Consider the following 17,393-nt stretch of genomic DNA (forward strand, 5'->3'; position numbering starts at 1 on the left):
GATTTGAAATAGGGGCAGGAAAAAGTAGTGTGGAGTAGTATCTGTAGAGTGCTTACAATGTGCTAGTAAGCACTGAACAAACTCCTTTATAGGTGTAATTTAAGGATGAGTAGATTCTGGATATAAAAGGGAAGATTTATTTTACAACACTTTATAAGTATGAAGAAAGGAATGGAGAAATTGTGAAGATGGAATAGATTCATCTCTTCCTATCCTCCTGCTAAGTGTAAGTAGAAATCCTAGACATAATACAAAAAGAAACAAACATAAGAAGACTCTGAAAGGTAGAAAGAAGGCAGAGTGGCCAGGGATCTCTGGATTTGAAGGTGACATGGTGGTTTTCAATCTGTCTCCCATATACCTTAGACATCACGCTGAAGAAGCCTGCAATTCAGAAATGCCAACGGACACAGGTTTGTAAAAGCCCCAAGAAAGGCCTGCTCTCTCCAGACAGAGAAATAGAAAAAAGATGGTTTAGCAGGACAAAAAAATTGTCACCAATACCTGCTTTACTGTAAGCAAATACTAAGGGGGAAAATTTAAAAAAAAAAAGTTCACCAACTCCCTCTTGGCTCTATCAGCAGAGACAAAGTAGAGAATTTGGATTTCCGGTACCCTCCCCTTCAAGCAGTGTTCCCCTTCCCTTGCCAGAGTGATGTCAGTAGAGACAAAGTGGGAAGCCTGGGCTTCAGCTCCCCTCACTGCACCAGCAGGTGGCACAGATTTCAGAGAAGGAAGCTAGAGAAAAAGATTCTTTAAATTTACAGATGAAGTCCTGGGGAGGAGACCCCCAAGTTAAACTGACCAGAACTAATATGGCAAAAGGTTTGAGAATTAAACTACAGTGTTGAATAGCATCCGGTTTTTCAGTAGCATACAAATGAAACCAGAATAGTACTGCAAGGGCTCTGGAAATTGAATTATCATTGAAACCACAATCTACAAAAGGAGGCCAGGACCTAAATGCTAAACCTATATAAGGTGACTGCCTGCTAAAAATAGAAAACATAAACAGAATCCAGAGTTTCATAACATACAATACCCCAAATTTCCAGGACAAAATTAAAAAAATATATCACTAATAATTTCAAGAACCATTTTCAAGGAAAATCACAACTTAAGAAAGAAAAAACAATCAAAAGACACCAACACCCAGAAGACTCACATGTTGGAATTAACAAGGATTTTTAAAAAGCCATCTTAAAAATGCTTCCCCAAGCAATTATTAATGTTCTTTAAACAAATGAAAAGAGTTTAAAAATCTCAGGAGAAAAGAAGATATAAAGTATCAAAAGGAATTTTAGAACTGAAAAACACAATGATACAATAACTGAAATAAAATGTGCTCAATATCAGAGTGGGGATGACAGGGAAACTGTTGGCGAACCAGAGACAGACCAATAGAAATCACCCAACCAGAACATCAGAGAAAATTAAAAAAACAAACAAAAAATGAACAGAATTTACCAAAAAAAAAAAAAAAAATGAACAGAGCCTCGGAGACCTGTAGAACAATAAACAAAAGATCTAACATTTATGTTATCGGAATCCCAGGAGAAAAATTTGAAATTAAAAAAATTTTTAAAATAATAATGACAGAAAATTCCCTCATTACCTACAGGGAACAATGATTTGAACAACAGACTTCTCACTTGAAACCATAGAGGCCAGGAGGAAGTGGCCTAACACTTTTTTATGTGTTGAAAGAACTGCCAACCCAGAACTCTACATCTAGTGAAAATACCCATCATGAAAGAAAAGGAAATAACAACATTTTCAGAAAACTAAGATAGTTACCAGCAGACCTACCCTTAAAAAAATGGCCAATTTCTCCAAACAAAAGGAAATACAAGGAGGCTTGGAGTTGAGTAAAAATATGAGGCAAAGCAATTAACAATCAACTCATATAAAAACAAATATAAATGGCTCCTAAGGAGATGATAACATCAAATACCTTAGAGAAATGCTCATTTAAACCAGCTTTAAAAACAACAGCAACAACAACAACCAACCCTGTAATTAGGCTGGCAAAGATTAAAGAGTTTGATATTATGTGGCTCTGCAAAGGGCATAGGGAAATTAACTTTCCTATATTCTAGTGGCAATGCCTACCAACATTACAAATGCATAACCCCTATAATCTGTTAATTCTATTTCTAGGAATTTATATTATCAACATTCACATACACGTAGAATGGTATACAAAATTTGAGAATGGGAACTGATCGGCAGAAACGGAAAAAAGACTTTTCACTGACTATCCTTTTATGCTTTCTAAATGTTGAACAAAATCAATGTATTAAATTTTAAAACTCCCAAGTCTGACAACAATTGTTGTCACCCCGTTCTCCAAAAAACCCTACTTCCTGCCTAACCACTTAAAATCTATTTCAAAGTATCATTTATAAGCATATAGCCATCCTTAAGATAAAAGAACAACACTTTTTAACTCTTGGGCCACTTCTGGTTAGTTTATTTTAGATTATTTAGATTATGCAGTTTGCTTATCAATCACTATGTAAAAGAAATTCCCAACCCTGTTCACTGACCTTTGTTGGGAGGGGAGGTAGGATATGGTGTAATACTACTGGGTACTGACTTTACTAGTATGTTGTTAAGGTGAAAAAACAAACTTCTAGAACATTTTACTTGTAAAAACATATGGTAAGAAAATGCTGCTTTACTAGTTTTTTGAGAGGTGTAAATTTTATGCCAATGAATTTCACGTGAAGCCTTTATATTGAAGGAAATTTCAAGGCCATCATCAAAATAAGGTTTGAAATAAAGAAGAGAACTATACCTCAAATGAACCTCTTTTCACTTCAAAAATACTGGGTCTCCCCTCTAAACAGATTCGAAGTTTAACATCCCACTATTCTCCATTAAAAGTGCTATCACCATGGCTCTTAATTCCAGGATAAAGACACTGAAATGGGATCCTGTCACCATACAAATGAGTGTCTGATTTTTTCTACTGTATCCTGAGTACAAGATTCACCAACTGCTTCCTCTGTTGTGCTCTTCTTTCTGTACTGCCAGGTAATCTGTTTTCTACCACATATATACAAGATTTCTGCTCATATAACTATTTATTTATTGCCATGCTGCCATAACTCAGCACTTGTGTTTCTATGTACTCTGTAATATATCATCAGCCCCAACTCATGCTGCATAGCAAAGGTGGACAGACCTCTCTTTAACAACTGCAGGAAACTCTGAAGAGACCAGCATGATCTGAGATCATGGTAACTCTTGAAAAGCCAGGAAGTACCTTAATCAGGGTAGTGGTCTGTGTTCTATCCTACACTCTGCCCCTTGATAGCCTCTACAGGGTTGCAGTTTTGATTAGCCTCCTGTGTTCTCCTCTGCATCTGTTGGAAGGATCTTCCCCTCGACTCTGAACCTTCTCAGGCACATTCAAATAGCCACAAAAAGTAGAATTTCCAATCTCACAACAGCAAAAGGAAGGCCCAGGATGATTGCCCAGACTCACCAAGACCACTTACAGGTGGGCCCAGACAGTCATATTTCTTCAGAAGTCTTTTTGTTTTCTTTCAGGAAGTTAGAAAAAGAAAAAAAAAAGATTCGGTATTTATTTTTAAAGTGGGGAGTGTATCTCTCAAACAAGGTTTTAAATATGATGATGATGATGAACACCGCTGTGTTACACAAAGCTTTTTGACTATGTCCAATTTAAGACTGTAAGAAGGCCATCAAACTTATAAATTGGATGGAAGACTCAGCTCTGCCTAAAAAAAAAAAGATTTTATTGATGCTTGACAAAATCCATTCTGACCAATGTTCTGAATGGTAACTGAAGGACTGTAGAGTAACAGGTGCCAAACTGTGTGACCTCAAACATAAAGATCTTTTCCTCTTTCTATAGTGTGATCCAGAACAGAGCAGGCATGGAAGGTACGACTCAAAACAAATCTGGCCTTTCGGTAACTCCTGTGCAGACAGTAACAAAGGGCCAAATCTTCCCCAACTGATGAAACTGATAAGGGCAAGATATACTTCCTTAGCATGAGTCTGAGGAACACACACTAGAACACTACATCAACTTTCAGCACAACTTCCTGGCCACAATGGCATGGGCAAAATTAGCATTTATTGCTTCAAGTGAAAATATATTATAAAAACATAATAATATACAGAGAGTGACATTCATTCACCTTCTCATCCTTTCAGCAAATATTCATACACTGACCATTTAGTACCAAAAGAATCTTTACACCATATTTATTAGAGTCTATGATAACATTTATGGTTTAAGATGTAAGCTTTTTAATTATCTCTTCTAAATATGTAAACCACACAGCATCCTTAACTTTTATAAGCAGAGAATAGATCCTAACACAAGATCCTTGAAGACGATAAAACACAAGAAAAAAGCCAAAAAACAGTTAAGTACAGAATAAAAGATGAATACTTTCTAGATGATGTGGGAAGAAATAATATCTTAAACCAAAATATTCCAATTGTACTGACAACACTTTGAAGAATTAAATAGCAGAAGATTCAGGGTCTAAAATATGCAAAGATTTAGATTGCTTTTTAGTTTCTATTTTTTCAAAAAAAGGTAAGATACTCAACGACACTTCATTCTTTCTGAATCATCACGAACACAAGGCATACATTATAACTGCTGTTTGTAAATAAGAATAGATAGCCAGACTCTTGAACACAAGAAGTTAAACAGTCCCAGTATGAGCTGCAGCAATATTCCTGTGATGGTTTAGAAGGTATATATTTGACATAAAAGAGAAGAAAGTGAAATCATTAGAATCAAAGTGGAATGCAGAGAAAGAAAATTAAAAATAAGCCTTCTCCAGGGAATTCCCTGGAGGTCCAGTGTTTAGGACTCGGCACTTTCACTGCTGTGGGTCCTGGTTCAATCCCTGATTGGGGAACTAAAGAAAAGCAAAATAAAACGTGCATATTACAGAGCACATCAGTATACCTAAAATTTGAGAACAGAATGTTCTACTTAGGGCAATTCTGAAAGGAATATTAAAGACTTTAATGAGTTAGCAACATGTAACAGAAAAAGCTCTCAAACATGCCAGATGCTTCTGAATCTAAGCAGTGCATGAAGGGGAAATAATTTATTCCCGTGAAGTTTATTAGTCTATGTTAATCTCTTCAACTGTCATCCTCCCCACACCATCTCTTTCCCTAGAAGAATATTTATTTACCATGCTATTTAGACAGCTACACTTTTTTTTTTTTTTTTTTTTTGCGGTACGCGGGCCTCTCACTGTTGTGGCCTCTCCCGTTGCGGAGCACAGGCTCCGGACGCGCAGGCTCAGTGGCCATGGCTCACGGGCCCAGCCGCTCTGCGGCATGCGGGATCTTCCCGGAGCGGGGCATGAACCCGTGTCCCCTGCATCGGCAGGCGGACCCTCAACCACTGCGCCACCAGGCAAGCCCTAGACAACTATACTTTTTAAAAAGCCCAAAAAATAAAGTGGAAGCAAATGGATGAATTACTGCAAATAATTCAAGGAAAGTTAAGCAGTTCCATGATAAATGAACAAAGTATGAAGTAAGATAAAACACATTTGAAAAACACAAAAATACATTTAAAAACACAAAAACTTCATATTTATATTCACTTTAGCGTAAAGATCGTGTCAACTAATTACAGTGTGTTTGTTTTGTGTGCGTAAGAGTTATCAGAAATATATACTTGCTTTTAGGGACTTCCCTGGTATCACAGTGCTTAAGAATCTGCCTGCCAATGCAGGAGACACGGGTTCGAGCCCTGGTCCGGGAAGATCCCACATGCCGCAGAGCAACTAAGCCTATGCACCACAACTACTAAGCCTGCGCTCTAGAGCCTGTGAGCCACAACTACTGAAGCCTGTGCGCCTAGAGCCCGTTCCGCAACAAGAGGAGCCACCGCAATGAGAGGCCCACGCAACCCAACGAAGAGTAGCCCCTGCTAGCTGCAACTAGAGAAAGCCCACACAGCAACAAAGATGCAACACAGCCAAATAAATAAATAAACAAACAGATTTTAAGAAAGAGAAATATATACTTGTTTTTACCTTTAGATTTGGGAATTAGCTCTCCACAACTGAGTATCCGCACCTCAGCAAATGGTTTGCTAGCTGCATCTGTTTTCTGGTTTTCTATCTCTCTCACAACTTCTTGACCAGAAATCACTTGCCCAAAAACAACATGATGCCTAAAGAGTCAAGTAAAGATGACTAAATAAAAGCTTCTTATTTTAATATTAATTTAAAGTAGGTTGTAAAATAAATTAAAATAATCTTTACCCATCTAAATGAGGAGTTGGTTTTGTTGTTCTTTTGGAAGTCATCAGATAGAAGAATAAAAACAAAGTCAGAGAAAAACAAAGTTAGCATCTCTAAAAAGGAAAAGAAAATAACTGCATTGGAAACAAAGTAGCAAACAAAGAAATCATATATATGCTATCTTAACATAACAGAATCTTATTTACCTTAACCTTAAATAGAATCAAATGCAAGATGCTTTCGACAATGCATTTTCAAAAACTTGTTCTGAAATACCTATACACTGTTGAAAACTTACATGAAATTAAAGTTCACATTTTGGTGTTACTTCTATCCATCCATGTTTCCTGCATGTAACTGGGTTCTTATTGAATATCCACGGTTGTACAGTATTCTACTGTCTGGGCATATCATAATTTAGCAAACCATTTCACCAGTTTATGGGTTTAACAACAGTGTTTTTCAATCTTAACATTTTCAACAGTTAAAGCCCAGGTCATATTCAGATGTCCTCATACATGTTCTGTTGGACCTGAACAGAAATGGTCCATGTAGTGTTTATAAATTTTTAAATTAGCTGCCAAGACTTAAAAATTTGGATACTTCTACATAAAAATCCAGATTCAAAAAAAAAAAAAAAATCCAGATTCCAGACCTTTTTGAAAACATGGAAAGACATGGCACCTGGCATGTGGCAATAACTGGTCAGGCTGAGTATCCCTGCCTTCTCTAATACAGAGATTAATCATTACGTTTCTTGTCCCAGCAGCCTTTACTCCCTTATATTACTTGCCTAAGACCTATGGGTATTTTGAGTTTGTTATCCCTAACATAAAGTAAATTTCACATTTAAGAAAGATATCTGCATTAAAATTTGGACAAAACCTAAAATTAGCAAAAAGGAATTTTTAAAAGTCCTTCTTTTCTCCACATCAACCTTAAAGCTTTGTAGCTAAGAAAGCTGCTATCTGAGTAGCTATGAAGACACACTGGTACAACAGACTGAATATGGGCATTGTACAAGATTTGTCATTTTAAAAATCTTATCAAAAAAGGCATTAGAAATTCGGAAGAAGGAACACAATTTAAGCTAACTTTTGATTAAAACACACACTAAAAAAAATTCTAACACATACATGTATTTTTAAAAGTTCACCGTATTTTAAAAACTAATAACCTGTTATTGTTTTCTCACTGTAACAGCTATGATCACCTGAACTTGCTAAAACCACCTAGAAATGTAAAAACCTAGGTATACACTATATATGTATTTGTGTTACATTTAGTGTATATAATTTGCATCAAGATACAGTCAATCCTCACTTTACAGATTACGTATTTGTCCACTGGCTTGCTCGCGAGAATTTATTTGTAACCCCTAAACCAATACTTGCATTGCTTTCATGGTCACTCTCAGATTGGTGAAAAAGTGTTGATAAGAATGGAAAAACTAGAACTCTTTGTATAATGCTGGTGGGAATGTGAAATGATGTAGCCATTGTGGAAAACAGTTTGGTGGTTCTTCAAAGAGCTAACCATAGAACTACCATATGATCCAGAAATTCTATTCCTAGGTATCTATCCAAAAGAACTGAAAACAGGGAAACAAATATATATGACAATGTTCACTGCAGCATTATTCACAATAGCCAAAAAGTGAAAACAACCCAAATGCCCACTAACAAATGAATATGGATAAACAAAATGTGGTATGTATATATAATGGAATGATATTCAATCATAAAAAGGAATGAAGTTCTGATACATGCTATAAAACATGGATGAACCTTGAAAACATGCTAAGTGAAATAAGTTAGACACAAAAGGACAAATATTGTATGATTCCACTTGCATATATAGAATAGGCAAATTCATAGAGACAGAAAGTAGAATAAAGGTTACCAGGGGCTGAGGGAAAGGGAAAATGGCTACTCTCTGGAATGATGAAATAGTTTTGGAAATAGTGGTGGTAGCTGCAGAGCATTGTGAATATAATTAATACCAGTGAGGTATGCAGTTAACAAATGGTTAAAATGGCAAATTTTATATTATATAATTAATATAAAACAATAAAATAAAACATTTAAAAAAAGATTAAAAACTGAAGTTGTTTCCTTTAAAAAAACAGAACACAGAAGTAGTAAAGAATAGTTATCTAAAAGTGGAAAGAGGTCAGGAGAAACCAACAATTGGAAGAGTCTGAGAATATACATGAAGGGTTATTTGAATTTAACATATGGGTTTTGGTAAGCACAGGAGGGATTTTATTTTAAAAAGTGAAAATAAATGATAACACTCAGTGTTGCTGAGGATCTGGTGAAACTGGCACTTACATACTGTTGCTCTAGAGTAAACTACACACTTCCTTTTGGAAGTCAATGTAGCAATATATATGGATAGCCTTAAAAATATGTAAGCATTTCACTAAGTAAACTTCTAACAACTTACATAAAAGAATTAAAAAATACATCAAACAATAGACACAACAATGTTCACTGTAGCAGTTTGAAAACAAGAAGCAAACCAAATGTTCAAAACTAAGATTAAATAAATAAAACCACAGTACATTCAAACAATGGATTAACATGTTAATTCATATTTAGTGATGTACAAAGAAATTTATATTACATCCAAAAGTTGATTACAGACTATATGCAACTATCTACCTGTATTTTTATTGCATGTAAAGATGCTCTGGGGATAGGATTGTTTTTCTTCTTTTAATCTGTGTGTTCTAATTTTCCTACAACAAATGTGATATAAGTTGTTTTCATTTAAAAAATCAGAAACACCTGTATATAGGCAATTGGCTGAATAAACTGCAGTATATACACACAACAGACTACTATACATCTGTGGGGAAAAAAAAATGAGAAAGATCTCTATGAACTGATATGCAGTGATTTCTATGTTATATCATTAAGTGAAAAGAAAAAAACATATACAGTATGCTATCTATTGTGTAAGAAAAAAGGGAAAATAAGAAAAAAATATACATCTGTGCTTATGTTTGTAAAAAGATATACAGAAAAATAAACCAGAAACTAATGAGGTTGGTTACTAATATGGATAGGTGGTGGGAAAAAAAAAGGTAAAAAAAATGGGGGAATGGGAATGGAATGAAGAGTTAGGTGCGAGTGATACTTCAGAAGTATTCTCTTTGCTTTGACTCTTGGAATCATGTTAATGTTTTAAAAGCTTAAAACAAAAAGGCAAGAAATAAATCAACCTGAGAGGGAGAACAAATGAAATATAATCGGAAATGAATTTAACATATTTTGAGTCACAAAACCACACAAAATTTACACTAAAAAGTACTAATCCAGGTCATTTTTAAACATGATAATTTAACTACATACCCTCACTGTAAAAACAAAAATTGCTATAAATAAATAGTGAACTCTAGTTAGTAGGTTACTCTTCACAGTGGTATAGGATGGCAATTTTTAAATATAGGATTCAACAAATGAGTAGAAATTTTGAACACACTCGGAGGGAGATTTCTCACTGTTGAAGAAGGGAGTTACAAATGTGGAACAGAAAACACAATAATCCACATGATGCTGACAGATTAAGTTCTTCTGAGACCAGAAGAGTTATTGAAGAGTTATTGAAGAGGAGAGCAAATCTTTACCCATGGGACATGATAAAAAGTATGAATTGCTGACAAGAGCCCTGGTAACAATTTTTTTGTAGTCAGAATTGGAAAACATTAGCACTATTGACTTTGGGTTACAAATAAATTTAGTGAGTAGGCAAATTCACAAATACAGAATCTTTGAATGAGGAACAACTGTATTTTACTCTTTATAATTAAGTAATTTACGAAGAGATACTCAATGCAAACATCCTGTTCCTTGTTAAACTTACCCTATAAATTTACCATCCATAGGTAATTCTTTCCTGAATCAATGTTACTGAGATGACTGCAAAACAGGGACATTTCTAACTCTATAATTCCTTTTACATTTATTAGTTGCATTCTACTAAGGAACAGTTTTTCTTTCTCCCTTGTTATTTATTCATTTATTATTTATATCTGAATGGACTCCTGGATTTCCATTTTATTTGATAATATGATACCATCATTATTTATTTTCAAGATAATCAATGCTCAACTTGTCCTAATTTGGCCAGGCGGAATGCCACCCCTTCAAGCTGGCTCCTGAGTCCTCTTGACAAAAGTCTTCATCTTTTGAAAACTTTAGCAGTACAGTTCAACTCCCCTTTCAACAATTCTTTGTTCTTCCTCCTTCAAAAATTCTCTCCCTCATACGTCCCTCTCCTATTTATTAGTGATCAGTGGCAGGCACACAGAGAAACGACACACCAAAAACGTGATATTTTAAATCATCAGATCATTAATTCTTACATGAAGAACTGTGAGCCATTTGTATCCTTCCCTCTGTTGGCCATTGACAAGAGAAATTCTTTGTTGTGTTTAACAGCAAAACTCTCATCTATAGAGAAGCAAAGTTTTCAGTTATAGGTATAACTCCCCCCCAAAATTCATTTTCATTCCTCTTCATATCTTGTGTTCATATCATGTGCTCTTTAGTGTCAGACAAAATTTAGATAAAAGGTTAAAAGAAGAGAAATCCAATATTAACCAATTTCCTCCATCTTTTCAGATTAAAATATTTCTAATTTTCAATCCCTTGCTATAAAATAGAAATACTTTATCAACCCCCTTTCAATATTATTCTTAGCACAGAGAGGTACTCATTAAACTTAATATCTGCCATGATAGAAAGAGCAGATTGCCTTCGAATCTTGGATTAGAATTGGAAAAAAGCAGGTGGAACGTGAAAAAAAATTTCACTGACTCCCAAAAGTGAAAGATGGGAAATATGAAATTAATTCCACAATCACATGTTTATAGTCTTTCAAATGATCTTCACATTAATAAAAAATTCCAGACAGAAAACTTAAATTTGGGAAAACCATTACAGCCAAATTCAGAATATCAAAGATTAAAAAAAAATCTTCACAGAAAAATGGATGCACAAAAATGTTGATATTGTCACTACGAAATATAGCTGAATCTCTTTTAATAAAGATTAGGATCAAGCTATGGAAGTTCCTATTCTAGCACTACAATTCTAAAAGTTTATTACAGATCACTGAAACCCTTCAAGTAATATAATGTACGAATGTACTAATTACAAAAAAATCCTACCTTTATAAAAACTCTATCACATAAAATTTTTCACAAGAAAATTAACTTCGTTTAGTTGAAGGTAGTTGGATATTAGTATATCAATAATCTTATTGATTCAAGAGAGAAAAATCAATGAATACTAGAAAACATTAAAAACAATTTAAACAAACGTTTTTACCTTCAAAAAATCCTCCATAAATGGATTCCCCTCCTCGTCCATTTCCTAAGAATGAAAAAACATGGGACTGTTAGAACTGATAAGTCAGCAATCTCCTTGAAGGTCCTACCTAAACACAATGCTTCTTACAAAGTAGGTACTTGAATGACTTTGAATCAAGAATACTCAAACGTTCACAGCAAATTGTAAGACCTTAACTTAAAGTCAATACTGACAAGACCCCAAATTACTTTCTCTCCTCTATGATACAACAGTATGAGTGTAACAAAGTTTATTAAGATCTGTAGAAGAAAGAATGTTCAGATCCTAATGATTATGTAGGTCTTTTAACAGAAATTACTAGTAGCTTCTCAAAGTGTCTTTAAAAACAGTTTCAATGTTTTTACAATAATAGAGGTAAAAACCATACTGTAGTAAAGGATTACTGGCTGTGACAAAATCAAACATGAACACTGATAGGCTACTAAGAGATGCATAGTGTTTTGTTTTTAATCCAGAAGCAAATTTCTGAAATTCATATATCAAACATGAAATTTTTTCCTATGTGTTTCCTCCTTTTTATCTATTTCTATGAGTACTTCTAATTTTTTTTTTTTTGGCCACGCCAGGCAGCTTGCAGGATCTCAGTTCCCCAACCAGAGATTGAACCCAGGCCCTCGGCAGTGAAAGCTCCGTGTCCCAACCACTGGACCACCAGGGAATTCCCAGTACTTCTAATTGTTTGACCAAAGATTAAGTGGGCTGAGAAGAAAACTGGCCTAGTACTTCTAGAGACTTGTCTAACTTTGAGATTCATGTATTTAACAAAGAATATAAATATATGATTTTCTTTGTGGGAATCAAAGTCTTACCTTCACTGAAGTCACCACCTTGAACCATAAAATCTTTGACAACTCTGTGAAAGAGACAACTTTTATAATGTAATGGCTTCTGAGTTGATTTCCCTGTCCCCTTTTCACCTACAAGGAAGAAAAATTAGTAGGCTGTTAAGTAGAAAAGAAATTAAGGAAGTAGTATTAAAGCAAAATTCATGATGAAATCACAAGAAAAAAATTTTTCACTACTTCTTTAATTTTGTATCTATATGAGATTACGGATGTTCACTAAACTTTCTGTGATAATCACTTTATGATGCAAATAAATCAAATCATTATGCTGTACACCTTAAACTTATACAGCAGTTTATGTCAATTACATCAATAAAACTAGAAGAAAAATTTAAATAAAATAAATAAAACATTTAAAAGTTAAAAAAAAATTAATGATGAAAGCTTTTGCCCAGTAAAATACACCTCTCTTGACCTATACAGACTTCTTTAAATTACAGAATTTTAACTTTCCTCAGGAATTTTTAAAAAATTCATTTAAAAAGCACCCATGCTTTTCTACTGAGTGTAGAAATCAATCTCAGATACAATCCCATTACAATTAATATGTATAAGAATTACTTTCATGTCTAGTAAATGTTGCATCATCAGCATGCTGAGAAGGAAATAATATGCCTGAAAAAATCTAAAACATGTTAAATTAAAAATCAAAGCAAACTGAAATCAAATGGGACTACTATTAGGGCAAGTGAAAATGTCAACAAACCTGTACAAAGACAACGAAAGTTCTCGCATGTTTTGGGGCACACATCAGAAAATAATTCAAAGACAACTCTTCCAGCTAAAAAAGAAGGTAGTTGGTTTAAATTTCTTTACTAACTTAAAATATTAAGTACTTACATATAAATGTTAAATAGGGACATTAATTTCCTTACCAGGTTGATTATTAATGGCGATGTCAAAAAAACATCGAGGACGCTGAACCTTTATTCCCATGGCTTCAGTACTTCAATCTATGAGTAAAATACAGTTTCAGGCAAACAGACGAAAACAGCAAAGATTTTTCATACATTTCTGAAAACAAAACAAAACTGTGGAGCATAAATGAAAAATGTAGTCTGAATTTATTTTATTATTTATTTCCATGACATAAATCACATGAATTATTCTTTTCTTTGAGAGATTAGATTGCATCTTGTGAGGCAATCAGAAAAGACATTATAGGTCTAGCCATTATATAACACAATTTCTATTTTAACAACCAAATATAGATTGCCACCTCAAACAGAAAATTGTATTAAGTCTGTATGATTAGTGAACTAAGCAGGCAGATTACCTTTAAATAGAGAAAAATCAAGGACAAGCTGATCCAATCTTTTTGCGCCTAGAAAACAAAATAAATTTTGATTAAAATGGTGGACTTTTTAAAAGAAAAACATTCAAATTCCCCAAAAATGCCAAAAATAATTCCCCAAGGAAGAAAGAAAGTGGGATACTTTAGTAATAGTAACATATGGTAGATTTACATTCTGAGTAAAAATATATTACATTTTACATATAAAGCTATTTTTTGATCAGAAACAATAGCCTTTACTGATACACTAGTGTAGACACAAAAAATATCAGTAAGTGAGATACTCTATGTAAGTTTTATCTACATAACAGATGGCTATTAGTTAAGACATTCTTTTTTTTTTTTTTTGCGGTACATGGGCCTCTCACTGTTGTGGCCTCTCCCGTTGCGGAGCACAGGCTCCGGACGCGCAGGCTCAGTGGCCATGGCTCACAGGCCCAGTCGCTCTGCGGCATGTGGGATCTTCCCGGACCAGGGCACGAACCCGTGTCCCCTGCATCGGCAGGCGGACTCTCAATCACTGCGCCACCAGGGAAGCCCCAAGACATTCTTTTGATAGGCGTTTATTTTAAGGACTTAGAATGTTTGAATTGTAATACTTGGTGGAGAATGACAGGGTAAGGTGAAAAGCAGAAGAAACAAAATAGCATCCAAAATGGCGCACTATAAAAATAACAGTTTCATCTGTTTAGAACAGAGACTAACTGAAATGTTTATGCGTTTCTGAAAATTATAGTATCTAGGCTGGTAGCTCAGTAAGCAGTGAATGATATTTTAAATCCAGTGAAATTTTTATTGAGACAATTTTAGATTCAGTTATAGGAAATAATACATAGATACATGTTTCCCCAATGGTAACATTTTACAAAACTATATAATAGCACAACTGTGTATAATAGCACAACTGTAGCATAAAAGCATAACAATGCTTATACACTTCACATTTCCCCAGTTCTACCTGTACTCATATGTGTGTGTATTTATTTAGTTCTACACAATTTTATCACACATATAGGTTCATATAACTACCACCATTCCTATCAATTTTACACATACCACAAACCACAAGTCAGAATACTCAACAATAAAAGCATGGAAGACTTTGCCCAAATTACCAACAATTTGAAAAATACAAATTCTATGTATTTATTCTTTATTGCATGGAATGGGGGGGAAATACCATTTTCTCACAACTTCCTCCATTTTTTATTTCTAAAAGATACAATATATATACTAAAAATTTGTTTCACATGAAATAAAGCAAAAAAGATGCCTTTCAATCCTCCAGGAGACTACAGACATAGACTTCCTGAAAACAATAAAACAAAACAAAACTTAGTAATTTTTAAATCTTGCCAAGTTTGCTGCATTAAGTTTTTTTGTATAGAATTTCAACTCATGCACATTTGAAGTTGAGAATACACTGAATCCATAAATCTGAGGAAACTATCCTATCTTAAAGAGAAATATTAAATTACTACTTAGTACCTGATTATCTTTTATCTTCTAAATAACTTTTACAGGCCTTCTTAAATTCTCTACTTTTGAGGGTAGAAGAAGAGAAGAGGAAGTTTAGTGATTTATTTATTTTCCTCCAAAAAAAACCTTCTAAAGTTATTTGTTTAGCCACATATCTCAGGTAGAGATTTTTATTCTTACAAAATGAGTATAGTATAGATAGCACTGCCCAAAACATATTGAATTGTTTACAGTTATAGTTGATTTCCTATTTACTATGTTCTTGAAAACAAACTCCAAATGTGTGACACACACACATACACAGAGGGAGTATTATTCAGTCACAAAAAAGAAAAATATCCTCCCACTTGTGACAACATGGATGGGCCTTGGGGGCATTATGTTAAGTGAAATAAGTCAGACAGAGAAAGACAAATACTGTACAATCTCACTTACACATGGAATCTTAAAAAAAATCCAAAACCTGAACATATAAAGTACTGAGAATGTAATGTACAGCATGGCTAGTAATATCGTGCTGCATATTTGAAAGTTGCTAAATAGACAATCTTCTCATCACAAGAAAAAAAATTTTGTAAGTATGTGAGGTGATGAATGTTAACTAGACTTACTGTGATCATTTTGCAATGTATACATTTAATAAGTGAGCATGCTGTACATCTGAAACAAATATAAAGTTATATGTCAATTACATCTTAAAAAAAAAAGGATTTACACCAAAATATTAACATTGATAATACCTGAGCCATGAATTTAAGGGTAATATTTATGTATTTCTGTTTTCCAAATTTTCTTCAACAAACAGGTACTAATTTTATAAGCAGGAAAAGTATTTTTAAAGAAATACTAATGAGATAATTTTCTGCCTATTAAAATAGCAAAGATATTTTAAAAGAATAATTCCCAATACAGTAAGCAACTCCTCTGGAAACATATGTAAACCTCTTAAGTTTTTATACCTTAAACTGGTTTATACCTTAAAAAATCCAATTGCTAGGAATCTACTGTAAGGAACTATCTTAAATTTAGAAAGCCTTCATGTATAAAGTTGGCCATCTTAGTGCTCCTTTCAGTAATATACTATCACAAGTAATCTATTCAATATTATGACAAATGGTTACATTATGGTCTCTAGTTGAACAAAATATCATAGTTATGGAAGCAATGCTTACAAAGATTAATAATTTGGAAAATGCTCATAATTTGTTAAAAATAATCAAGATATAAAACAGTATATGCAATATTATTATAATAATAATTATAAACTACTCCTAACCCTGAAATTCAAAGATTTACAAAAAGAAAAAAAAAAAATTGAAAGGAGGACTTCCCTGGCGGCACAGTGGTTCAGAATCCGCCTGCCAATTCAGGGAACATGGGTTTGAGCTCTGGTCCGGGAAGATCCCACATGCTGTGGAACAACTAAGCCCGTGAACCACAACTACTGAGCCTAAGCTCTAGAGGCCATGAGCCACAACTACTGAAGCCCGCGCACCCAGAGCCTGTGCTCCGCAACAAGAGAAGCCACCACAATGAGAAGCCTGCGCAGCACATCAAAGGGTAGCCCCCACTCGCTGCAACTAGAGAAAAGCCCGTGCACAGCAAGGAAGATCCAATGCAGCCAAAAAAAAAAAAAAAAAGGAAGATTGAAAGGAAATAATCACTACGGTGTTTGGTTTTAAGACTGGAGAGTGTTTTTGCCTCACTGTACTTCTTTCTACTTTCTTTAACAAACATAACTGCTGCTAATAATAAAAAATTCATAATAGAATAGAAAATGTACATATAATTTTCTAAGATTATAATATACATGTCTGTGTGTTTATAATATATATTTATGTTATACCATGTGGGGATACTGTACTTTTCATAGAAATAGATTTAAATGGTTGCTTGAAATAACAAATCAAATATGCCTTAAGTTTAAGAAAGATGAAAGACACCATATTATTATTAAAAGCACTGTACAAATATCTTGAGTATGTAAATGTTCTAATATTAGTAGCTAATGAAGAACAATGGTGACACAAAAGATGGCTCAATGCTATGTCTCTAACATTACTGAAATCAAATTTTATCTAATCAGAAGCAGGACACAGTATTTCCTCTTTATTATTTCCTGGTATTACAA

General features: G+C 34.0%; 1 protein-coding gene across 3 annotated transcripts in view; it reads right to left on the minus strand.

Moving 5' to 3' along the window:
• PPIG (peptidylprolyl isomerase G) overlaps positions 1–17,393 on the minus strand; it is a 41,313-nt gene that overhangs the window by 18,323 nt on the left and 5,597 nt on the right. For all 3 annotated transcript variants that reach the window (XM_027128934.1, XM_027128945.1, XM_027128925.1), the window contains exons 2-9: positions 13,766–13,813; positions 13,365–13,442; positions 13,196–13,270; positions 12,454–12,561; positions 11,603–11,647; positions 10,636–10,723; positions 6,285–6,314; positions 6,054–6,193 (exon numbers count right to left, since the gene is read on the minus strand). In XM_027128934.1, coding sequence (XP_026984735.1) covers positions 6,054–6,193; positions 6,285–6,314; positions 10,636–10,723; positions 11,603–11,647; positions 12,454–12,561; positions 13,196–13,270; positions 13,365–13,425 — 547 coding nt within the window. In that variant the 5' untranslated portion in view covers positions 13,426–13,442; positions 13,766–13,813. The remainder of the gene's footprint in view (positions 1–6,053; positions 6,194–6,284; positions 6,315–10,635; positions 10,724–11,602; positions 11,648–12,453; positions 12,562–13,195; positions 13,271–13,364; positions 13,443–13,765; positions 13,814–17,393) is intronic.

The sequence above is a fragment of the Aethalodelphis obliquidens genome, unplaced genomic scaffold (assembly GCF_003676395.1).
Source record: "Aethalodelphis obliquidens isolate GAN/ISIS:26980383/991018 unplaced genomic scaffold, ASM367639v1 scaffold2, whole genome shotgun sequence".
In the NCBI taxonomy this organism is placed as follows: domain Eukaryota; kingdom Metazoa; phylum Chordata; class Mammalia; order Artiodactyla; family Delphinidae; genus Aethalodelphis; species Aethalodelphis obliquidens.